This window comes from Brassica napus, unplaced genomic scaffold (genome assembly GCF_020379485.1).
Source record: "Brassica napus cultivar Da-Ae unplaced genomic scaffold, Da-Ae ScsIHWf_3074;HRSCAF=3885, whole genome shotgun sequence".
Classification (NCBI taxonomy): Eukaryota; Viridiplantae; Streptophyta; class Magnoliopsida; order Brassicales; family Brassicaceae; genus Brassica; species Brassica napus.
The window spans coordinates 16,413-40,727 of record NW_026016310.1 but is presented as its reverse complement, the minus strand read 5'-3'; the positions used below and the strand labels follow the sequence as shown (position 1 = coordinate 40,727).

The 24,315-nt window shown below is 36.4% G+C and overlaps 2 protein-coding genes across 4 annotated transcripts; one reads left to right on the top strand and one right to left on the bottom strand.

The window, feature by feature from the left end:
• Positions 1-1,431: 1,431 nt before the first annotated feature.
• LOC125603046 (acylamino-acid-releasing enzyme-like) lies at positions 1,432-5,808 on the bottom strand. 3 transcript variants are annotated; one of them, XM_048774314.1, is made up of 17 exons: positions 5,590-5,808; positions 5,202-5,372; positions 4,819-5,128; positions 4,491-4,718; positions 4,213-4,428; positions 4,043-4,117; positions 3,724-3,862; positions 3,397-3,548; positions 3,235-3,317; positions 2,999-3,120; positions 2,837-2,915; positions 2,575-2,755; positions 2,303-2,486; positions 2,035-2,226; positions 1,894-1,962; positions 1,730-1,806; positions 1,432-1,614 (listed from the first exon to the last, which is right to left on the bottom strand). In XM_048774314.1, exons 2-17 carry the CDS (start codon positions 5,338-5,340, stop codon positions 1,548-1,550), a joined length of 2,313 nt encoding a protein of 770 aa, XP_048630271.1. In that variant the 5' UTR covers positions 5,341-5,372; positions 5,590-5,808; the 3' UTR covers positions 1,432-1,547. The 3 variants fall into 3 exon arrangements, with proteins under 3 accessions (XP_048630271.1, XP_048630273.1, XP_048630272.1); XM_048774316.1 differs by having other exon boundaries at positions 4,213-4,425; XM_048774315.1 differs by having other exon boundaries at positions 5,537-5,763.
• Positions 5,809-17,208: 11,400 nt separating this feature from the next.
• On the top strand, positions 17,209-20,185 carry LOC125603047. Its single transcript, XM_048774317.1, has 3 exons — positions 17,209-17,425; positions 17,513-19,306; positions 19,376-20,185. Exons 1-3 carry the CDS (start codon positions 17,255-17,257, stop codon positions 19,793-19,795), a joined length of 2,385 nt encoding a protein of 794 aa, XP_048630274.1. The 5' UTR covers positions 17,209-17,254; the 3' UTR covers positions 19,796-20,185.
• Positions 20,186-24,315: the final 4,130 nt, after the last annotated feature.

Below are 24,315 nucleotides of genomic sequence, written 5' to 3'. Positions count from 1 at the left end.
TACATAGCTGATATATTATTATATAATAAAATTAATTCATTTATTAACCCGCGGTTCGCCCGCGGTCGATCCAGTGACCCAGCAACCCGGTAAGTCGTCCGGTTCAGTGTCCGGGTCGGGTTTAAAAACATTGGGTTCAAGAAACCAAAGAAGACGCAAGTCCTCTTTGCACTCGAAGCTACAAGCATTTGCTTGGGCAGCTAAAAACATGCTTCGTCACTTAACTTGCCAGAACTTCAGAATGGACATCAAAGACTTGATTACCATGATTAGAGAATCTTTTGCATAGCCAAATTTCTCAACAGAGCTGAAGAAGATAAAAATACTACAACGAAGATTTCACACTTCCAAGATTTTTTACATCTCTGGAGGACATGACAATATTGTTGAATCTTCAGTTAGGACTGCTAGAGCTTTTTGTAGAAAAATTTATTTTGTTGGTTGTTCTCTTCTCGTATGGTTTCACAAAGTATTTCAAGTTTGAGTAATTACATGATCTTTAAATGTTAAAAAAACTTCATTTATTTTAGGCCTATTTTGGTGAATAACCAAGAAATGGAAAGTAATTAGGTGATTGTGCATAAACTTTGTGTAATTAGGTAGATGGACAGTATCATTAGTTGATATAACGTAAATGTCCTTAGGAAATAACTGTTTGGGGCTAAGTTTTTCGAAAACTGGGCTTGTCGCTGTGTAGGCAGGTCAGGTTGCAGGGTTTGGTGTCAGTGTATTGTCGGGTAGACACTATGTTAATGTATCTTTTCACAATTTCGAGTTTATGAAATCGTTGAGTTGATAAACAAAATATCTATGTTGAAACATTGGTGGAATTAACCCAAATCAATGGAGTATTATGATGATTCAAAAACGTGGCCGTGATGGCCGGTTATTCGCCATCAAAGTTCTTAGTGTTTGTCAGCTGTGTCGATTACATTCTCGGCCATTATATCAGAAATCTCAAGTTTTTGGTTTTGAATTTGAAGTCTTGATTTTTTTTTATTATATACCATAACTCCTAATTTGTTACAAAAAAATGTTAAATAGTCTAAATATTTTGATATTTTGTTTGTAAAATGAAAATAAAAAAAAAAATAACTAAATTTAAGTATTTTTATATATTTTAAAAAAATAAAATATTTCTTATATTTTTCAATAGATAATATATTATTATATAACAAAAATAGTTTATTTGTTAGTCAACGGTTGATCCGCGGTCGACCCAATATCCGGGTCGAGTTTAAAAACCTTAATTTCCCCATTCAAGTTTTTCATTTGCAGACACCTCCCAAGCTACATTATCTTCAAAATATTTATGGTATGAGATGAAAGTAACCTTGTTCTAAATTATCATCTAAATAGTTATGGCATGAGCTGAAAGTACCCTTGTTCTAAAGTCCAAATCGGAAGTCGTCTTTGTTGCAAGCAATCGGAGATAAGCCAGGCTATATAACCGCACTGGACCAAAGTCTCTTTAATTTAAAAGTTCTTTTTATTTTCCCTTCAGTTAATAAACCCAATATTCAGAAAAAAAAAAAGAAATGAGGTGTTCACAGCTTGCAGTACTTGTTGAACCATACAGCAATGTTGAGAAAGCTTTCATAATCCGTCTGCGGTCTGCATAATAAAACAATCACAAGATGATTTAGCTATGAACAAACGTTCTCATAGAGATGCTACAGCTATAAACAATATAAAAGAAGACAGCATTTGTTTGTTTGTGTTTGTCTACCTGTCTAGGGGATGATTGTCATTGGGAAAGACTAACACTTTAACCTCAACGCCTTTCTCCTTTAAGGCTCTCACGTACTATACAAATCAAGAATACATGAATAAACAATATTACCAATAATGTTTTGGATCTGCAAAGTTGAAAGAGTTGCAGATTGATCTTACTTGAATTCCGTTTGAAATGGGAACACGGAGATCCACAGTTCCCAAGAGAAACAAAGTGGGTGTTTTCACCTGCACAAGAAGGATCATTAAATGAATGTCTTCAAACTTATCGAAGAAGAACGGAAGTGGTGCGGTTTTGACCTTTGAGATGTGTGATATAGGAGACATTTGATGAAACCGAGACATATCTTCGGGTGATGGGGCTTCTGTATAGTGAGTACGGTCACCATAGGCTTCAAAGAAACACCAATCAGGTATATCCGTAATCCCAACCATTGACGCAAGGTTGCATACAGGATTTCTTGCAGCTGCTGCCACAAATTTATTCGGGGCCTATTGCAAAACTTTGGTATAAGAATTCTATTCCGGTGCCATAACTTACAAAGGTGAGTGAAGTGAACTACATTACCTGGCCAATCAAGTGTGTGGTGAGAAACCCACCATGAGAACCACCTAGTACGGTTATTCTAGACGGGTCTGCAAGTCCCATTTCAACAGCGTGGTCTACAGCCGAGAGCACATCATTCACGTCTTGTGATCCAACTTTTCCAGGTAGAGACTGCAGAGCATCTTCCCCAAATCCCAACGAACCCCTTTCAACCCAAATGAATCACCAAAAACACAAGTTCGGATCTCCAGAAGGTTGTTGATTAACTAATGGAAATGGAGCTGTATGTGAACCTGTAATTTACAATCAGCAGACTGTATCCAATTGAGGAGAGATATGCCAAAGTCTTGGAGAAGCTGCAAGGTGCGACTGAATGAGGGCCTCCATGGACAATAACAACTAAAGGATCACATATCCCATTCTCCTTGGACTTTGAAGACGATACATATATAGCTTCAATTGGTTTTTTGGCCCCTTGATCATATGGAAATTAATTAGTCAGAAAGTTTATCAACCAAAAACGAAAACAACAAATAAGATTGAGAGTTAAAGTACCTTTGGTAAGACATTCAGAAACATTACTGACTGGAACTTTGAGAATTTTAAACTCAAGAGATGAAAGCCCAGACGTGACCTGAAGCGGTGGAAACAAAAATATTAGTACAGAAAAAGATTAACATCATTCAAATCTAGAGGATTTGGCTAATATGATTTAACCTTCTCAGAGCTTTTAAATATTGGGTTTTGGATATCTAACCACTGCCATGAAGGCCTCCCAGCTGGATCAACAACTTTCTTTCCATATTTAATTTCAGGAACACTCACTGGACTGCTACACACTAAGGAAAAAAAGAAGAAGAAAAGAAAACATACAGTTGTTACCTGGTGTGTGTTTTAAGTTTAAGGTGACATTGGCACAGTTAGTAACTGAGATTAAGAGTTAAAGATGTTACCGGCAACAATATCATCACCATCTAGCGCAAGAACGCTCCATGAACAATCTGAATCATTAGGGCTGGCACGTGACAGTTCACCACTGTAATTTTTCTACCATCAGTTAGCGTAGCAGCAGAAGAAGATAACTTGGAAACTTATCATATCAAATCATCAGTCACCTTAGCATATTTAGGCTGAGTATTACCCTACAACTGTGCCAGTAGGAAGACAACATAAGAGTATGTCCATCTGACAGCCACGGATCACTCAGCAGGCCAGTAACATAGAGTCCAGGGAAACAACCATCATCAGGACAATTCACAACTGGAATCTGCATGTATTTGAATATATCAAATAACAGTTAGTGATTTTTTTAGTTTAATTGCCACTAAAGACAGATTTATTGGTGTAGAGAGAGTCGTTATAAGTTGTTAAGAAACAAAAAGTGTCCAGCTCATAGAAAGTTTGAAGCTTCTATAGGGAGAAACAGGTACGTATAATCTCACCAGATCAACAATATCAGCTAACTCAGAAAGTTTCCCATCACTTGGCCAGTTAATCTTATGAAGCGACTCGGTTCCCCAATGCGCCCCGGAATCAACAGCGGTCTTTGCGGATAAAAACAGAAGAAACTTGCCATCTTTGCTGTGAGAGAAGGAAAAAGATGAGAGTAAGTTCTTTAACTGGTCATAACTAAAACGAACATTGCACGTTAACACTACTACAAGTAAGCTGTGTAAGATGGCTCAGTTGTAAACAGAGTAGAAAGGAGAACAAATGCTTTTGGTAAATACATAATTCAAAAAAAAATCATAAGATGTAAACCTGAACAGTGGGGAAAAACCGCTGCTTATGCTCTTGGTCAAATTATGAATAGGGAATGCTTCCTTTGCATTATCTCTGGAACACAAGTAAACGGAAACTCTGTAAGATTTTATCGGAAATTAGGAACTATCAAGTTGTCTTCTAGTGAGTTATAGTAACCACAAACTCACTTTGGTTCATCCGATCCAGACGAAGCGTCTCTAAACTTTATTGCGTATATGGAACATGGTCTGTTGTAGCAGTACTTAATACCAAACTTTCTTTTATCTCCTAACCATCCGGCAAAAACTAAATACTTAGCTGAGCCTTTACTGCTTGGACTCCAAACAACCTGTCCAACACTTATCGATCTTGGAACTCCTTTGATATGCTCGACCTCTCCACTGCTAGAGAGACGAGAATTAGAAAATGTAAAGAGTAACTATTCTTGTTATTATTTTTATGAAACCTGTCAACATTGATAACAAACAGGGCAGGCTGCCTTTTTCCGGCATATGCTTCTCCCCATTCCTCTTCCCAATCTCCTTGACCTTTCCAGCTTCCAATATCCTTGTCCAAACCAACATTGTCTTTCGTGTAATAGCCTAGATGGTCAAATGTAGGTTTGGGAAGAGATGGTTCCTCAGCAACATAAGCAACACAAGTCTCATCTGAGTTCCAAGAGATTCCTTCAAACCTGCATCATACATACACACACACACAAGCCTCACTCAATTTTTCTACTTCCCCAAGACATTGAATTTGAAATAAGCCAAAAAAAAAGAAAAGTAGAGTACCATCCATCAACGTATACAGAGCCATGAACTTTCTGTGGAATATGAAACTCCTTCTCTAGATGAGAAGAACTCCATATCTCAAACTTTGTAGGAGATTCTTTATCATCAGGATTCCGGACTACAAGGAGCTTCAGACCCGAAGGAGAGGGGACAAAAGCAGATGCGCCGGTCATCTCCACAGGAAATGGCGCCCAGTGAAAGTTTACAGACAGGTTACTACTCTCTTTTGAGATATGTCCAGATAACATAAACTTCCTCCTCTTATTAGCCAAAAGGTTTGCTTGACTCATGGCAACCATTGCCTGAGGACCTGCAGTATAAGTGAATATTTTTTATTCCAAAGAAGAAGTTTGATATGTGAAAGGTGGTTGGTCATTCATTACCAGAACCAGAGTTAAAGATCCAAGCTTTGTCAATGCTGGGAATAGTTATAAACTCTTTGATTAACTTGGACTGTGTTGCATACTCTTCCTCACTAGTTTGGTCTAATTCCTTAACCGTGTCAGTTCCATAAGAATCCATGGTTAACTGATCTTGTAATCCAACCTTTGCAACTGAAACACATAAATTGCAAAACAGTTCCAGTAATCAATCATATTCATCATCCATAGTTTTAAAACCAACAACCAGTATACAATCAGACATCATTTGGATCAATTGTCGATTGAATCAAAGAATGAAACTTTACAATTGAAAACCATCAAACAGAAGAAGAAACCTGTCGTGATAACACAGATCGAGAGACAAACAGCGCAGAGAAAAAGGGCTTACGAAGATTGAAAGAGTGATGATGATACTTGGGAGATGAAGATGAGAGGAACGGAAGTCAAATTCCAAATGATGGAGAAAGTGAGTGAGTGGGTGGGTGAGTAAAGATTCTCGACATCTAAATAAACAAAATATAATAAATTACGTTGTGAACTTTCGACGTTGCATTATCTTAATATTTTCTTTACCTTCAAACTTTTTTTAGTGGCAATTTATAAGCCCTCAAATTGTAAACACTACAAATAAACATATCTTTGAATCCACAGAGCACTCGCGTTCGGGTAGTCGAATGGATTCGGTTCGGGTCTATTCGGATTTCGTTTTTTCGAGATTAAAGATTGCAGCTCCATTTGGGTATTTCTAAGTTTCAGTTCGGGTTCGGTTTGGATCATTACGGGTTTGGTTCGGATTCAGATAACCCATTAAATTTATTTTTAAAATTTAAAATTCATTATATACTTAAAATTTCTTAGAACCTATAAAAAATAATATATTACGTACAAATTTGAATAACATATGTCAAAATACCTAAACTTAACATAAAATTTGATTTGGTTTGAATATTTGGATAGATAAATCAATAGATATTTCAAGTATTTTTGGTGTTTTGAGTATGTTTTAGCTATTTTATACCTTTTTTAATTATTTGTATATATTTTTAAGTATTTTAGATAATTTAAAAGTGTCTTATATATTTTGGGTGTTTTTAATAGATATTAAATCTAAAATATATTTATACAGGGGGTATAGAAATCTATTTCGATATATTCGGGTACCCAAAATACTTTAATTTGGATCAGGCTCGGTTATGGTTCTTTAGATACCAAAATTTTGAACCCGTTCGGATATTTAATCAATTTTGGTTCGGGTTTGATACTACTTTTCGGATTTTTATTTTCAAATTTTTAATATTTATTTTTTATTTTATACAATTTTAAAATTTAATCTCAAATCTCCACTCCTTAATTCTAAACTAAGGTTTAGATTAATATATATTTACATTTTTAATGAAACATGTTGGTCATTTTGATCTTTAGAGTATATATTTGTGACAATGTTTTTTTTAGTAATATCCTAGAATATTTCTCTCTCTATATATATATATATTCCTATATTAACCTGACAGTGTTTTGGTCTTCTCTGTGGTTTTGCTATTATTGTACTACTTTAACACAAAACCTTATGCTTGTGATCCATCGACATTACTTAAGTATCCTCCTAACAATGAAATGGATGCTAAGTAAACTTCAACGAAGGTTTCAATCGATTTTCATAAGATCTGTATAAATTTGTGTCTCTGTAATTATGTGTTGAGACTTGAGAGATTGTAATATTTGTTTTGCATGAGAAAATAAGGTATAAATAAAAAGCTATAACTTGGTTTTCAAGGAAACAGGAAAACCATGTAGAACAATCAAAGAGCTTACAAATCTAAACAAGTTACCAACCCAACAGCAACAGGTATGTAATACAACAAGCTACCTTCAACGATATTTATTGTATCAAAGCTACAAATAGACCACTGATGCTTCAAAACCCCGGTTCATCATTCGTAATTTGGTTCATTGTTTTCGAAGGAAGCTGAGACAGAAATCATTCTCCATACGCTATCGGAGACATCTCAAGCGACTACTTGAAGCGAGTTTCCGTACACCGGTTTATCTCAAACCACAACTCTGGCAAGCGGATTCACATTGGCTGGGACAAAGAAGAGAAAAGACAACAACACAGCTTCAACGCTCACTTATGATCAACCTGCAGGATCTGTGAGCATATCATTTGCTAAGCCCACTTTTGGGCTGACAATAAATGAAGACAAACCGAGCTTTCTTAAACCGCAAGTTTCTCTAGACTCCTCTGAGAAGATACAGAGGTACGATCTAAATCAGGATCTTTCATGATATGACCTCTTTTAGATTTGAAGAAAGCTTGAACGGAGGACTGAGAGTGGTGCCAGACTCAGTGTTCGAAGACCACCAAGATGTGTGTTTAACTTCTAATGTGAAGTTTAATTTGTTTATATTATCATCACAAATTGAGCGTTGGCAACATGGTCGGGAGTTAAAAAGGTAGCCACTTCAAAATAAGTTTATTTGGTTCTGTGTAATCCATATACCAGTTGCACATACTGTAAGCTCAAGAACTTGGAGCTTGACAGGTTGCTGCTGTGCTGGAGTTTTGGTTCGTGTACATGTATTACACATGGAGAGTAATGTGTGACACATGCTTCGGAGAATAAAAAGGAAACGATGATGTGTGATATTTCCATATTCTTGGTTGACGAAATAAGCATTAAAGGAATGTTATTAGATCACAAATTGGAATATTTGGTGATGCTAAAATATAGGAAATATTATATTAGATAATAGGAAAATATTATTTAATATATATGGTGGCTTTACCTAAGATTAGGGTTAGAGCTTTGACGTTGTAATTCTCAGAGAGAAACACAAAGGGTTTTGGGGTTTCATAGCTGAGTGAATTGGTAGACTTGATCAACAGGTGTTGAGTCAAGTAAGTTGGGTTTGTTAGAAATCGATCCGTGTCGAGTTGTGTAATTCGGATCAAACAAGTCTGTAAGAGATTGTGTAAAGGATTTCTAATAAAAGATACACGAGTTTTTGGAATCACTTTGTGCCTTGTGTTTTCGCTGTATCTCGATTTTACAATTGGTATCAGAGCAGGACATCTAAACGAAGAAGAGTTCTTCGAACCAAGGTGAGATCCTGAGAAGAGAATATGGCGATTTTGGCAAATAATATGTTGTTGCTGAATGATGTGAATTATGGGTACTGGAAAGTGAGAATGAGAGCAAACTTACGTGGAGCTGATGAAGATATCTGGACAGTTGTTCAATCTGGATGGGAAGAACCGTGTGTGATGCAAGAAGATGGCTTGAAGACACTTAAACCGAAGACAAAGTAGACTGCAACAGAGAAAAAACTTTCAAGGTTTAATGCGAAAGCACTGGATACAATCTTCAGTTCTGTAGATGGAAAGCAATTTGAGCTTATACAGGGATGTGAATCAGCTAAGGAGGCTTTGGATATACTACAAAATGCTTTTGAGGGTACTACGAAAGTTAGGAGGATAAGATTGGATTTGCTTGCATCACAGTTTGAAGACATAAGGATGACTGATGATGAGAAGATAGGAGATTTCAGTGCAAAGCTTAGCTCCATAGCCAATGAATCACAAGTTTTAGGTAAAAAATACGAAGATGCAAAATTGGTGAAGAAATTTTTGCGATGTTTGCCTACTAAATTTGCAGCACATAAAGCAGCAATAAACTTGACGATGAACACTGATGAACTCAAGTTTGCTGAGGTAGTAGGGATATTAAAGGCTGAGGAGATGGAACTGGAATCTAAGTTTTCAAAGCCTGCTTAAGACTCTACAGTTACAGTTGATGAAGACATCCAAAGAGCTCAAAAACTTGAAGAATCTATTCATCTGATGATTCAGAAACTTGAAGAAACCATTAATCTCTTGTATAAGATGTCCAACGACAGACTGCCTAGAGAAGAAGAAAAAAATAAAATGCAGGGAGCGGTGTGTTTTAACTGTCATGGTATTGGACATGTCAAAACAGAGTGTCCATCATTCAAGAGAAAAGAAATCAAGTGTAATGGATGTAATGGTTATGGACACATAAAATCAGATTGTGTGAACACAAAGAAGATGAAGAAGAGGAGAATTTGGAATGACAAAAAGCCAGAAAGAAAAGAAGATGCTCTAAATTTTGTGGCTCTTCATGGAGCTATGGGGTCTGGAAAAGACATCACTAAAGGTGAATTTCGTGCATCGTGTGTGTCACACACCAACTCCGATGTGTCACATAGCGATGCAGAAAGTGAGATAGATGTGGATCTTCTAGCTGAGTATCAGGTTCTGTTTGGTCAATTTGCTAAACTCAGTGAAGAAAATATTCAGCTGATCAAAGATACAGCAATGCTGAAAGCAAAAGTGAACATTCTAGAGTTGGAAACCAACAATAAATCTGAGACTAGAGTGTCAAAAGAAGAGAAGGAGTCTGATCCACATAGTTCACAAAAGAAAATCTCTGAGCAGGCCTACAATCTAAAGAGTATGGAGACTAAATATGATCAGACGAAACAGCTATTGAATGAGGAACGCGAGAAAAGTCAGCTGCTGCAAAGAGAACTCAGTGAAAATTACAAAAAGTTAAGGATGCTGAACAGAGGATCTGCAACTTTAGATCATATATTATCAGTTGGACAACCTCCAAAGGTGAATTGGGGCTTAGGATACAAGGGTGCTGCTCCAAAAGATCAAGCTATTCCAGTCGATGATATCAAGTTTGTAAAAGGTACTCCATCTAACCCTGAAAGTAGCTCGAAAGCTGAGAAAAGACATACATCTACACCTGTGAAAAAAGAACCTAATGATCAGACAAAACTACACTCTCCAAAGCCTGCAATAACTAGGAAGAATGGTTGTTTGTTTTGTGGGAATCATGGTCATAAGGTTGATTTCTGTTATTCTCGAAGACACCAGATTGAGCGAGCTTGGATGATGAACCTTTGTTATGTGGAACCTAGAAGGTATGGATATGTATGGATAGCCAAGAAGGATCTGTATCCCAAGTTTACGAAAGGTGTGTCACACGAGCAAACCAATGTGTCATACACTCGAATGGTTGATCAATATACTGAACTTGAAGAACCAGTTCGATGGCGTAGAAGGAGTTGAGGGTTTTGATGGTCCAACAAGTATCATGAAGTTTTTCACAGAATTTTCCACTCAAGCAGGGAGAGATGGTACTTGATTCAGGGGGAGTTTAAGTTAATACTTTGATGGGATGTATGATGCATATTGTGCTTAGAGGTTATTGAGCTTGAGTTGTAAAACTCAGTGAAAAAGGGGGAGAATGTAAGCTCAAGAACTTGGAGCTTGACAGGTTGCTGCTGTGCTAGAGTTTTGGTTCGTGTACATGTGTTACACATGGAGAGTAATGTGTGACACATGCTTCGGAGAATAAAAAGGAAACGTCAAGATGCGATGATGTGTGATATTTCCATATGCTTGGTTGACGAAATAAGCATTAAAGGAATGTTATTAGATCACAAATTGGAATATTTGGTGATGCTAAAATATAGGAAATATTATATTAGATAATAGGAAAATATTATTTAATATATATGGTGGCTTTACCTAAGATTAGGGTTAGAGCTTTGACGTTGTAATTCTCAGAGAGAAACACAAAGGGTTTTGGGGTTTCATAGCTGAATGAATTGGTAGACTTGATCAACAGGTGTTGAGTCAAGTAAGTTGGGTTTGTTAGAAATCGATCCGTGTCGAGTTGTGTAATTCGGATCAAACAAGTCTGTAAGAGATTGTGTAAAGGATTTCTAATAAAAGATACACGAGTTTTTGGAATCACTTTGTGCCATGTGTTTTCGCTGTATCTCGATTTTACACATACATACACATTTGTTTACTACAAACACAAATACCGAATTAAACATCTACTTCAGTGGTCACTATACTTGACTACGAAACAATGGTTCAATGGTCTAAGAATGAAGTTGCAACATTGTTATAAAATCCCTTTTGAGGTTCACACATTTCCTTGCGATTTTTGCGGTTACTGTACCTTCCTCCAATTGATTAGATCATCGATGCTTTCGGTGTGTCTATTTTCTTTCATTGCGGGAATGAAACAAGTAGCCAATGTCCTAATTTCTTGAGACCGCATAAAACAGATAGAATTTGCTCCAGTGCTGAGCTCCACCAACAAAACTCCCAAAACGATATATCACAATCGTCAAATACCTTGGCTTGATATTTCTCATCCAGCTCTATGTTTGTATATATGTTTCAGAATTCAGATAATGATGCAGCTGAGTGCAAAATATGAAAAACTCTACCGACATCAGTAGCAATACATAACTAGAGCTTGATCCGCACGTCCGTATGGTGTTTGTTTTAACTTGTAAAATCATTATAAACCATTGGTAATTACTGTTTGTATAAACTTGGCAAACATTATTAGATTTTTGTTGGATTGTTACTGTTTTGAGTGAATTTTTTAATACAAATAAATGATTAGTAATACATTCATTTATTAATTATTTTGTTTTATTAGTTTCATTGTTAATTTTATATTGAACTCATACCACAGTATCTAAAATGTTGAAATTATTAATTACATATATATATATATATATAATAATATTATAAATGGAGTACATATTTTTGGACAACAAAAATGTAATATTAATTTTTTTTAGAATAATAAATAGCAAAATTTTAAAATCGTAATCTATATTGGAATATTAGATTTAAAGAGAATCACGTTTGGATTTCAAATTATTTATGCTTGATTGTAGGGAAGATAATTAAGAAAGTTAGATTTGGAATGGATCACGTTTTATTATAACAAAATCCACAAGGAAGATAATTGTTGTATTTAGATTAATTATTTATTTTAAATGCAGTGGCATAGACTTGTAATTATTTAGGAATATTGGGGTTAAATACCAAATGTACTTCAGTTTTAATAAATTAGATACTAGATCTCTACCCGCACAACCGTGCGGGTAATTATTTTAACTTTTATAAACATACATATTTGTTTTACATGATTAGTGATATAAAATTTTATAGTTCACAAACAATAATTTAATTTATTGTTTTAAACTGTTAGTGGTATTTTTCTTATTAAGTTTAAGTTATATTTACGGAAAATAACACTTAATTTAACACTGACTTAGATATTTCATTCAGGGTATACTTGTATTTTAGATTTTTGCCATACATATATGTTAACCTATATATAGGTTTTGGCCATAGATATATATTAATTGTATATAGGTCATGAAATATATAGGTCATGTATCGAATTATTTGTATGATTTAAATATTTGACGCAATAACCTATACTAAGTTTGATTCATAAAACATATGTTTCATTTAAATTATTGAACCAAAAATAGTAGTGCATCGTCTTTGTCATTGTCATTGTTATTTTTAATTTGTATTTTTCTACATTATCTTTGTTTTATTGAGGTTTATTATGTTGTCTATTGGTGATTTAGATTTTAATTGTTTGGTTGTATTACTCCAAAACTCTTGGATTATTTGCAATGAGTTTTTGGTGTTAATTTTTTTTTTGCAATCTTTCATCTATGATACATCACTTTATACAATTAACATTTATACATACCATTATATTTGATGATGAACAGATTGAAAATAAACATATTCATATGAAAATATATTTTTCAATCATTTGTCAGTCATTTAAGTTAATGACATTAATTAGTAGAATACATATTGCACTTTCAAAACTGCACAAGATAAAAACAGTATAAAAACAATTGCATTAATGAATAATATATAAGCTTAGTCTATATAGAAATAAGAATTATTACTTTTATGTTAACAAAGTATTCATATACTCTTATTATTAAAATATAAATTAAACCAATCACTATATTTAATAACACAGATCTATTATACTATCAAAATAGCATTTGTAAACCGATTGTTCATATTCATAGCACATTTTTAATCATGTGGTACAAATTTTTAAATTGAAAATAATATCGTTAGGGATCCAAGATTTAATTGAAAAATCTTATATTAAATTAATATCATAAATTTAATGCATAATTGCACATGATTTTAATTAAAATTACAAAATTAATTAGGTGTGTTTTAGTGAAAATGGAAAATACATTTATATTTTAAACAAAGACGAAATATTAAATATTTTAAGGGTTTGTTTTAGTGAAAAAATTAAAAATATAATTATATTTTAAATAAATACGAGATTAATTAAATAATTTAAATAAAAGGTTTGTTTTAGTGAAAAGAATAAATTTATATTATGAAAAAGATATGAAAAGATTTTATTCAGATGCAAATTTAGAGAAAATAAAGGAATATCTATTTGATTAGTTAGTTTTAAAATAATTGAATAATTCAAATATTTATATAAAAAATCATTTAAGCAACTTTCTAAGAGGTGGTCCAAATAAAAAATCACACATGAAATAAGTCATGACTTCTATTTTAATATATAAGATATACTATATAGAAATTGAAGATACAAGTCATAAATAATATCCATGTAGGATTTAACACTATAAATCAAAATATGTCAAATCAACATTATAATTTAATATCTTAAAAATTTCAAAAGAATTCAAAAAAAAATTGTTAAAAAATAAAATATAGCTCAATATAAAATAAGATAATCAAACAAAACAAAAATATTAAAAATTAACTTGATAAACAAAATATTTATAAAATTAACATAAACCCTTTACTAAAAAAATAATAAATTCTCAAAAATGCAATATTTTCTAAAAATACAATTTCCAAGGACTTTAAACTATATTAGTTACAAAATTTCCTTAAGTTGAGGCTATATGACTAGGAACTTTTTCACATATAATTTAAATTATCAATAAAAATATATAAAATCAGTATCTTATTAAATATTTTGAAACATAAAAATTTCAAAAAAATGAAAATTACTAAAAAATTATTGTAAATACGTATCAATATAAAATAAGGTACAATAAAAAATTAAAAATACTTGAAAATTAATTCACTTAATATATACTTCAAATTTGAAAATTCGTGATATAATATAATTATTAGAAAATATGTCTTAAATGCAAAATTGTAAATAATACAAGATTTGAAGAATATAGACTACATAAATTTAAAACATATATGATTTCCAAACTTAGGTTATATTCCATTAAAAGTATTTGCATATAATTTAAATCCAACAATGTTCTATTAAATAGTTAAACTAATAAATGTTTTTGAATAAAATATACCAATTTAGCTAATGGAGGATATTAGGCTTGGGAATTTTATCCGAGATCCGGATCTCCGATCCAAGAATCCGAATATCTGGAGGGATCGAATCCGGATCTGGATAGTAAAATGTTGGATCCGTCAAAGCCGGATCCGGATCCGGATATCTTGATTTTTTTAGTCCGGATATCCGGATCCGTAAGTTTTATTAATAACTATTTCAAAAATAGTAGTATTTATATATAAAAACTAACTTTATTTAATATATTTTCATTTTTATAATAGTATATGTAAATTTTATGTAAATTTTATGTAAATTTTGTAATATTATACATAGAAATAATCAAAAACATTATATATTTTTTTTATTTTTAAATTATATTTAATATTTTATATATATTAATATTATTTATTTATTTATTTTAAGGATCCAAATCCTGATCCGGATATCCGCCGGATATTACTATTTTTAGAAGGATATCTGACACCCAGATATCCGAGAACCCCGGATCTGGATAAGGATCTGATATAGAAAAAAATCGTTTTGTTTAGATCCGATTTTTAAAATATTTTTTTCCAAAAAGTTGCTTGAAAGACACAATACATATTATGATCTTTCAAATTTTTGTAATTGCACATAATTAAGAAAAATATTTTTATAAATTTACCAAAACAAAATTTTTTAAATGTATGAAAATTACTTAAAATATAAATTCAAAAATATAATCCATGCGTAGCGCCTATAAAATATCTAGTTGATTATATAATTGCTAAATGATTCATTGGTTTTTCTCTTGCAATATAGTATATAACTTGATCACGACGATATTACGTACTCAAATTTTGTTTAGTTAGTTGCAATTTTAATAAAATGTAATTGCATTGTATAGTGTACAAAAAAATTATAATTTACTCTATAACTAATTGCCCTAACTTATCGATATATCATATGACTTTTATATAATATTGCTATTTTGTCCTTCTATCCTACCGGCAAATCCTGCAAACAAAAACAATTTCCATTAATAATTATTAACAATAAAAGTAAATCGTGGCCTTTCAACATTCACACACTTTTTGCAAATTATTTTTATTTGGTAAATCCATAATAGCTTTGTGAAGTTTTTGGCGGTGATGGAAGGAAAGCATCGGAGATTTGAAAATCTACATATGCGACGAGCCATTCTAAGCGCGGTGCCGATATGACTGAACTTTTGCCGATTCAACTTCACATGTACATTTTGCGAAAGATACTTTTAACTATTGTAAGTCACGGTTGCAATTATGTTCCATTCCATTTGACGATTTTATTATGTTCCATTCCATTTGACAATAATAGTTTAGCATGTTCCATTCCACTTGACGATTACTAAAGAGTGTTTTATTTTGTTTAAAAATATAGTTTGTAATTTTCTTAAGTTGACATTTGGGTTTGGGGTTTATATATGGGTTTAGGATTTAATGATTAGGGTTTAGGTTTTAGTATTTAGAAGGTGAGGGGATATGGTTGGGGTCAGCATTAACTTATTCCATAGAATCATAGACATTTCATAATTTCATCAATATATACTATGCTATTTATTTTGTTCTATTCTATTTGGTTTTATGGTTTATATGTGGGTTTATGGTTTATATTTGGGTTTAGAGTTAATATTTGGGTTTATGGCTTATATTTGGGTTTAGGGTTTATTGATTAGGGTTTTAGGTTTAGTATTTTTAGGGGTTGAGAAATAGTTTAGTACATAAAAGTTAGATTCATATACTACTTGAGTGATATGGAATACACTCTTTATTAAAAAAAATTATATTTATATAAGGTAAAGAAGTGTTTGACGTAGCTGATTTACGTAAGGTGAAATAGTGATGCTTCACTCTTATCCATATCAACAAGTGACGACGTCATGTACCGGAGACTTGCTAGTGAAAAGGATATAACCGGATAAAATATGAGACAAAAACTAGTTACTTAATAACATCAAAATCAATGCTATTATCTTAATTTTCATTCAGAATTTGGCTACTGAGCAAATTCTCCCAATAATGACTAATTGATTATAATGTCAGGACATGCCTCGTCATGTATTTTCAGATCGCAAGCGACGTGCGTTAAAACGTTTGCATCTCTAGCAAAATAAAGTCACTATGATCTTTAAATCAGTGCAATTGCTTTAGAAAAGAAAATTAATACATTGACATGATTATGACCCGATTTGATATATCCAGCTCAACCATTACAAGATTCACAATGATATGATCGTTCCTAAAACGTTCAATATTTAAATGCTTTTAGTTAACAACACTTTCGATGATTATTTGGTATACATTATTAAAAATAAAAATAAACAAGATTAATAAAAGTTATTATATAACAATAAACGAGATTAAAATGCTATTATGTACTCTTTCTGTTTCTGAGTGTCACTTTGACATTTTTTTACGCAGATTAATAAAATAATTGAAATGTATTTAAATTGTTATTAATTATACCTTTTTTACCGATAATATTTTAGAAAAATAAAACTATTTATAAAATTAATGTTGTTTGCAATTAATTTTCAGCTGAAAGTAAATATAATTTACATTAGAATTCTAAAATTACATTTTTTGAATAACAGAAAAAAATTGTTAAAATGACACTTATCATTAAATAAATAGGTAGCTGTTAAACCAATAGTTCGTCCAAGGTTGTTGTCTAAGACGCATTATCTTCCAAAAGTCAATGGATCGAACTCAAAGACGTGCATGGTGAATGTCCAAGACTTAAAAAAGGAACTTCGTAGTTTCTTTTAGATATAAATCAAATTATATGCGTCAAAACCAAAACCAAAACCAAAACAAGAACATTTCTTTCTCCTCTGTTTTGTTTCAAATGGTTGATCAAACTACGGATGTGGTTGTACATGTCAGTTCTTCTGGAGGAAATATTTTCCGACCAGACAACGCATTGACCCCAGAACCTAGGAGACAGACACACTTGTCAGCTCCTGCTCCTGAGAAAAAACTGACTCTTTTTGCCTTACGACTCGCTGTTCTTGAGAAGGTTGTTTATATATTACAATATTCTTCTGTTTTTCTTTTTAAATTTATGAGTCTTTTTTCTCAAGTTTTTAATGTGTTCTAACCACAGATTGCTTCACGGTTGGGATCTTTAGGATTCGTATGGGCCACCGTTGTTCTTCTTGGTGGTTTCGCCGCAAGTTTAGAGACATCAGATTTTTGGTTTGTTACTGTGATTCTTGTTGTGGAAGGAGCTCGGATTTTCAGCAGAAGTCATGAGCTTGAAATGCAGCATCAGTCTAAATACACAATCTCTGGAATCAACACCTTCCGGTTACTTGTCAGACAAATTATCAGAATTTTCCGCAAGAAAGCTCAAATTGCTGGGAACAACGCTAGATCATCGGTTCAGGAAAGTGAAACAGAACAGCGGACTGGGAGGCAGATCGAGCGGACCAGGACATGGACAAGCTCAGATGTTCCTATGTTGCCTTACACAGGATGGGTTTTCGTTTCAAGAAACGTGAGTCGAGTCTGCTACTGGCTCCAGATTGCTTCTGCTTTCGCTAGCATTATCATCTCCATGATCAAGCTCATCAGGCAAGATTATGGAGGTAATGAACTGAAATCCAGAAGCACCAATCTTCACTCGTCTTTAACTCTCTTCTACTCTCTAGCGCTCGCGGAGGCGCTTCTCTTTCTTGTTGAGAAAGCTTACTGGGAATGGATGATCAGCGTTTACAAGATTCTTGATAAAGTGAATCAAGAATGCGGTCTCGAGAGGTCTGGAACTGATTCAGTGAGAAGATTCTTCTACAACGCTTACTCGAGATGTCTAAATGGGAGCATCTTTGACGGATTGAAGATGGATATGGTCGTTTTCGCCATGGAGCTTTTGGTGTCAAATTCTCCTGATGAGCAGCTCACTGGAGCAGAGATTCTCTATAGATTCTCAACAAGCCAAGACTATTCCGTTGATACCCTGCAGAAGATTGGGACTAATCTAGAGATCATAGAGAGGTTGGTTGAGATGTTGAATTGGAGAAACAAGAATCAAGAAGTTATGAGAATGTCATCTGCAGAGATTCTCTCAAGATTAGCTAGTAAGAAGCAAAACTCTCTGAGAGTTGCAGGGATCCCCGGAGCGATTGAGTCCATCTCTTCTATTTTAGATAGCACGAGAGATTCGGGTCAAGCCACTGATGAGATTGGAGAAAACAGTATCAATCAAACCGATCGCTGGACGTTCAACAATCTTGGACTGTTGATTTTGAAAAGGCTAGCTAGAGATCATGATAACTGTGTGAAGATTGGGAAAACAAAAGGGTTGCTTTCAAAGATCATTGACTTCACTTATGCTGAGAAGAGGTTGCTGAAGGATCCAAATCTTGAGTCTAATAAGATCTTGGCTGTGAAACGGTCATTAAAGCTGTTAAGGAAACTGGTGAAAACAACGGGTGCAACAGGGAGAAACTTGAGGAGAGATATCTCTGGGATTGTCTTCACAGTAAGCAACATTAGGGAAACATTGCGCCATGGAAAGAAGCAGCCTGGTCTGCAGAAGCTTGGTGCAGAGATCTTGACTTCCCTTGCGCTTGACGAAGGTGCAACTGAGAAAATTGGCGGCACAGGCGGGGTTCTAAATGGACTTCTCTGCATATTCTTGAATGATGATATTCCAGGGAATCAGACTAGTGGCGTGAGAGACTCTGTTGGTGAGACTATAGCAATGCTAGCTCAAGGAAGTCAGAGCAATTGCCAACGCATGTTGAGATCAGATGATGTTCTTCAGCGCCTTGTTGAGGCTTTGAACAACCCTTTGATTCGGTCGAATGCAGCGAGAATCTTGAGGAATCTATGTGCATATACAGATCCTAATCAAGTTATGGAACAGCTGAAGGAAGTTAAATCAGCTGGAGCAACAGTAAGTCTTGATGATCTTGATTAGATAGAATTCATTATCATCACTAATTGTTATCTTGTCACACTACAGGTTCTTAAGGCAATAATGTCTGAAAAGAGCAAACCTCAAGAGGTTATGGTGGGATTAGCACCGCACATTTTCAGGTTAATGAGTGCTGAAGAATCAAGAGAATTGTTCGAGGAAGCGGGAGTAACCAAGGAAGAAGTAGCCAATGCATTAGTCAACATTCTCAAGAGACATGAACAGCCAGTGCCAAAAGTTCCAAGAATCAGGAGGTTTGCAATTGAACTAACCATTCAGATGATGAGAACTAATCCTGAGACGGTCAAGACTTTCCTAAACCTTGGGATGAAGAATGAATTAGAGACAGTCCTTGAGACTGCAGCTGAGGTTGAGAACTTTGATATATTCTCGGGCACGGTTGGCTTGGCACGCCATGGCTTAACGATCAATGAACTCACCGAAGACGCAATACGGTTATTGAGTTAGTCTCAGACCTCACAGCCACATGGAATAAAAAGTTTAAAGAACATTGACTTTGTCTCAATCCCAAATTGTCTTCAAATCATTGTCTTTGCTCATCATAGTGTCTTTAAAATGTGTATCAAATTGGCCCATTTTCTTATGTTCGTTCTCCACATCATCTGCTTTGCTTCCTGGAAATGGGAGCAAAATACATGTGAGATGCATCTATATGTTTATAAATACGATTAGTGATCAAAGTATAGGTAAGATGATGATCTCGTTATATGTTCATAACTAGAGGATAAAAGATCTTTGGTCAAAGTGTTAGTAATGATGCTATACGGCCTCCTTTGATTCACACGTACAGCAGGAAGCGTGGCAAACGTGCGAAGGAAGATGCAGAAGGGAGTGACGTGTCTCCTGCTACCTCGTGAGTGGTTACTTTATGGAGGAATGAGAATAAACGCCGTCATCGTGAGCTGGAGATAACGGCTAACGGCTAACGATCACACGAGATGTGTGTGACGTTGCTTTTCACCTTTAGGTTGCTTTCATCTTTTGTTATATAAGGAGGAGACGTTGTTAGGGAAAGGTATCAAGAGGTTTGATCAATATTGTAAAGGGTGGAAAGAGAACCCTAGGGATAATTTCTCTCAAGTCTGTATTCGTTTTGATCAGATCAATACAATCTCTATTTCTCAAAATATCTCATAACAACTTGGTATCAGAGCTTCTCTTTCCTGGAAACTATGGCGCCAGCAAAGAAACCTGATGTCGAGACTGCTGTGGAGAGTCTGAGGGGGGAGATGGGTAAGATCGGAGTGTTGGAGAGTACGGTGGTGGATCTTAAGGAGACGGTGTCTGAGATCCGAAGCCGTATGGGTGTGCTGGAGAGGTTGGAGCAACGTTTGAACGAGGATGATGAGACACGGAAGCGAGAGGTCGTAGCGCTGTTTCAAGCGTCGCTGCGACGCCAAGAGGAGGATGAAAACTCTCAAACCGTTCAACGTCCTGGCAAGCAGATCGAGACCGAGGAAGATCGGAGCGGTCTCTTTCGCGCGGGGGGGTTGGGGCTGCGATCGGAGACGATGACAAGAGCCGGTGAGTAACGAAATCACTTATCGGGCCATCTCGATCGCACATGGCGACAACCGGAGGAGAGGTTAGATGAGATCACTCGCAAGACACGTAAGATCGAGATCCCGCTCTTCGACGGAGAGAACGCCGAGAATTGGGTCCTTCGTGTCGAACAGTATTTTGAGTTAGGTGAGTTCTCGGAGGAAGGAAAGTTACGGACAGTGAGGATGTGCTATGACGGTGAGGCCCTGATGTGGTACCATTGGGAACGTGATCGAGATCCGTTCACAAGTTGGGAGCAAATGAAGTTTCGCGTGTTGGAGCAGTTCTCAACGTCATACGAGATGACGGCGCGCGAGAGGCTGATGACGTTGAAGCAAACGGGCACGGTGAGGGAGTATTGTCGAGACTTCATCTCCTTAGCGACGAACGCACCGGAGGTCCCCGACGCGGTGTTAGAGACGGCATTTATGATTGGATTAAAGCCTCAGATCCGCGCTGGGGTTAAACTCATGGAACCGAGGAACCTGCGCAAGATGATGAGTGTGGCCAAGTTGGTAGAGGAATGGGTAGGTTACGGCGATCAGACGGCGGAGGCGCAGGGTGGAAAAGGGTCGCGAGGAGGGTTTCCGAACCTATCACCGATGACTCTCGGGAAAAGTGGGCCTACAGGAGGGAATGGAACTGGGCTCAATAACACCCAACGGCCCAAAATTGTGTCGGGCCTTGAGAAAACCACAAAGAACGAGAAGACACCCATTACTCAAGCTCAGAACACTAATAATGGAGGAAAAGGGAGAGCGCAATTCCGGCGACTCTCGCCGGCTGAATACGCACGATATCCCAGTGTGGGGGGAAGTCGCACTCAAGAAGGGACTGCCCCAACAAAGAGCTGATGGTACTAGTAGTTTAGGAGGAAGACGAGGAGGAAAAAGGTGAGGAGGAGTGTGAGGGCACTGACGACGAGGAAGCACCGGAGTTAGCAGAATGTGCAGCCTTGTCGGCCAAATCAGCCGTGGGAATATCATCACCGCGAACTATCAAACTGCGTGGGGCGGTGGGGAATAAACAGGCCTTGGTCCTCATCGACAGTGGAGCCACCCACAATTTCATCGACTTCCGTTTGATGGAGGAGTTGGGGTTGGAACGGGAGGAGACGGAGAGCTTTGGGGTAATTACGGGATCGGGAAAGGCCGTGAAAGGAGGAGGTATTTGTAGGAAGGTTAAGTTGGAGATGCAGAGTCACTCAGTGACAACAGATTTCTTACCATTATAGCTCAGTAATGTGGATATCATTTTGGGCATCCAGTGGTTGGAGACTTTAGGGGAAATGAGGGTCAATTGGAAGTTACAGACATTGAAGATGCTGGTAGATGGGGAATGGGTTAAGCTACAGGGCAAACCTGATATCTGTTGTTCTGAAGTATCAGCAAAGGCAATGAGGAAGGCCTTGGAACAACAAGAGTTGAGTGTAGTGGTAGAGTGTCGGGAGCTAGCGACAGGACCGAAAGAAGAGACTAAGACTCCGAAACTCTTCAAACGGCTGTTGCTCAACTATGAGAAGATCTTTGAGAAACCGCAGGGACTCCCGCCCACTCGAAGCAGAGAGCATGCGATCACTCTCACACAAGGAAGTGACCCAGTGAGCGTGAGACCATTCCGCTATCCTCATGCTCAGAAAGAGGAGATCGAGAAGCAGGTGACAGCAATGTTGAAGGCTGGTATCATACAAGAGAGCATTAGTCCATTCTCGAGTCCAGTCCTCCTAGTGAAGAAGAAGGACGGGAGCTGGCGCTTTTGCGTGGACTATCGAGCTTTGAATAAAGCAACGGTCATGGACAGCTATCCTATTCCTATGATCGATCAATTGCTCGATGAGTTGCGGGGAGCAGAGGTATTTTCGAAGCTGGACTTACGCGCAGGCTACCATCAAATACGAGTCAAAGCGGAGGACGTTCCCAAGACGGCATTCCGCACCCACGATGGCCATTATGAGTTATTAGTCATGCCTTTTGGCTTGACTAATGCCCCAGCCACATTTCAATCGGTCATGAATGAAGTATTCAGACCATATTTGAGGCAATTCGTGCTGGTCTTTTTTGATGACATCCTGGTGTTTAGCAAGAACCCGCAAGAACATGCTGAACATTTGAGGTTGGTGCTAGACAAGCTGCAGCAGCATCAGCTCTACGCCAACAGAAAGAAGTGCGAGTTCGGGTGTTCAAGTATTGAGTACTTGGGCCACGTTATCTCAGCAGAAGGGGTTGAAGCTGATAAAACTAAAGTTGCAGCAATGACGGAGTGGCCAATACCAAGAAACATCAAGGCCTTAAGAGGGTTTCTTGGGCTAACAGGGTACTATAGGCGGTTTGTGCAAGGGTATGGAGTCATTGCAAGACCGCTGATAGACCTCTTGAAGAAGGATAAGTTCAAATGGAACGAAAAGGCGGAGGAGGCGTTTATGGAACTCAAGCAGGCAATGACTACGGTTCCAGTCCTGGCACTGCCTAACTTTGAAGATCAGTTTGTTGTAGAGTCGGACGCTTCAGGCAAAGGATTGGGAGCCGTGCTAATGCAGCAACAGAGACCAATCGCTTACTTCAGTCAAGTATTGTCGGAGAGGCAACAACTGAAATCTGTGTATGAACGCGAGCTGATGGTAATTGTGTTTGCTATACAAAAATGGCGACATTATCTGTTAGGCAGAAAGTTCATTGTGAGAACTGATCAGAAGAGTTTGAAGTTTCTACTTGAGCAGAGGGAGATTAACATGGAATATCAGCGCTGGTTGTCCAAGCTATTGGGGTTTGATTTCGATATCCATTATAAACCAGGGTTGGAGAACAAAGCTGCTGATGCTTTGTCGCGCAAGGATGCGATAGTGGAGCTACTGGCAATGACAGTTCCGACGGCGATCCAGTTTCAGGATATTGAAGCGGAGGTAGCACAAGATAAAACATTGCAGAAGTTATTACGGGAGTTAGTGGCCAATCCGTTGAGTCACCCTGACTACTCGGTGGTACAGGGAAGGTTGCTTCGAAAGGGGAGGCTGGTTTTACCAAAAGAGTCAAAGTTGATTGGGGTTATACTGAAGGAGATGCATGATGGTCGTATGGGGGGACATGGAGGGTTCAGCGAACTCAGAAGAGGATTAGTGAGTTGTTCTTTTGGGTAGGCATGATGAATGATATCAAAAGGTATGTGGCAGCTTGCTCAGTGTGCCAACGCCATAAGTATTCCACGTTGGCTCCGGGAGGATTGTTACAGCCTTTGAGTGTTCCGGAAGCAGTATGGGAAGATGTGGCAATGGACTTTGTGGAGGGGCTACCAAGATCTGAAGGGTATAATGCGGTATTGGTGGTGATTGATAGACTATCAAAGTACGCTCATTTCATCCGATTGCGTCATCCCTTCACTGCTACAGACGTGGCGTTGTTGTTTGTGCAGGAGGTGATCAAACTACATGG

What these genes read in the sequence shown, in the direction of transcription:
- LOC125603046 (XM_048774314.1), bottom strand. Translation starts at nt 5,340, where the DNA reads ATGGATTCTTATGGAACTGACACGGTTAAGGAATTAGACCAAACTAGT. An exon ending in TGGTGATGATATTGTTGCCG is followed by an intron (nt 3,121 to 3,234) that starts GTAACATCTTTA and finishes TTTTTTCCTTAG; the next exon opens with TGTGTAGCAGTCCAGTGAGT. An exon ending in CCATTTCAAACGGAATTCAA is followed by an intron (nt 1,807 to 1,893) that starts GTAAGATCAATC and finishes TGATTTGTATAG; the next exon opens with TACGTGAGAGCCTTAAAGGA.
- LOC125603047 (XM_048774317.1), top strand. Translation starts at nt 17,255, where the DNA reads ATGGTTGATCAAACTACGGATGTGGTTGTACATGTCAGTTCTTCTGGA. An exon ending in GACTCGCTGTTCTTGAGAAG is followed by an intron (nt 17,426 to 17,512) that starts GTTGTTTATATA and finishes TTCTAACCACAG; the next exon opens with ATTGCTTCACGGTTGGGATC. An exon ending in TTAAATCAGCTGGAGCAACA is followed by an intron (nt 19,307 to 19,375) that starts GTAAGTCTTGAT and finishes GTCACACTACAG; the next exon opens with GTTCTTAAGGCAATAATGTC.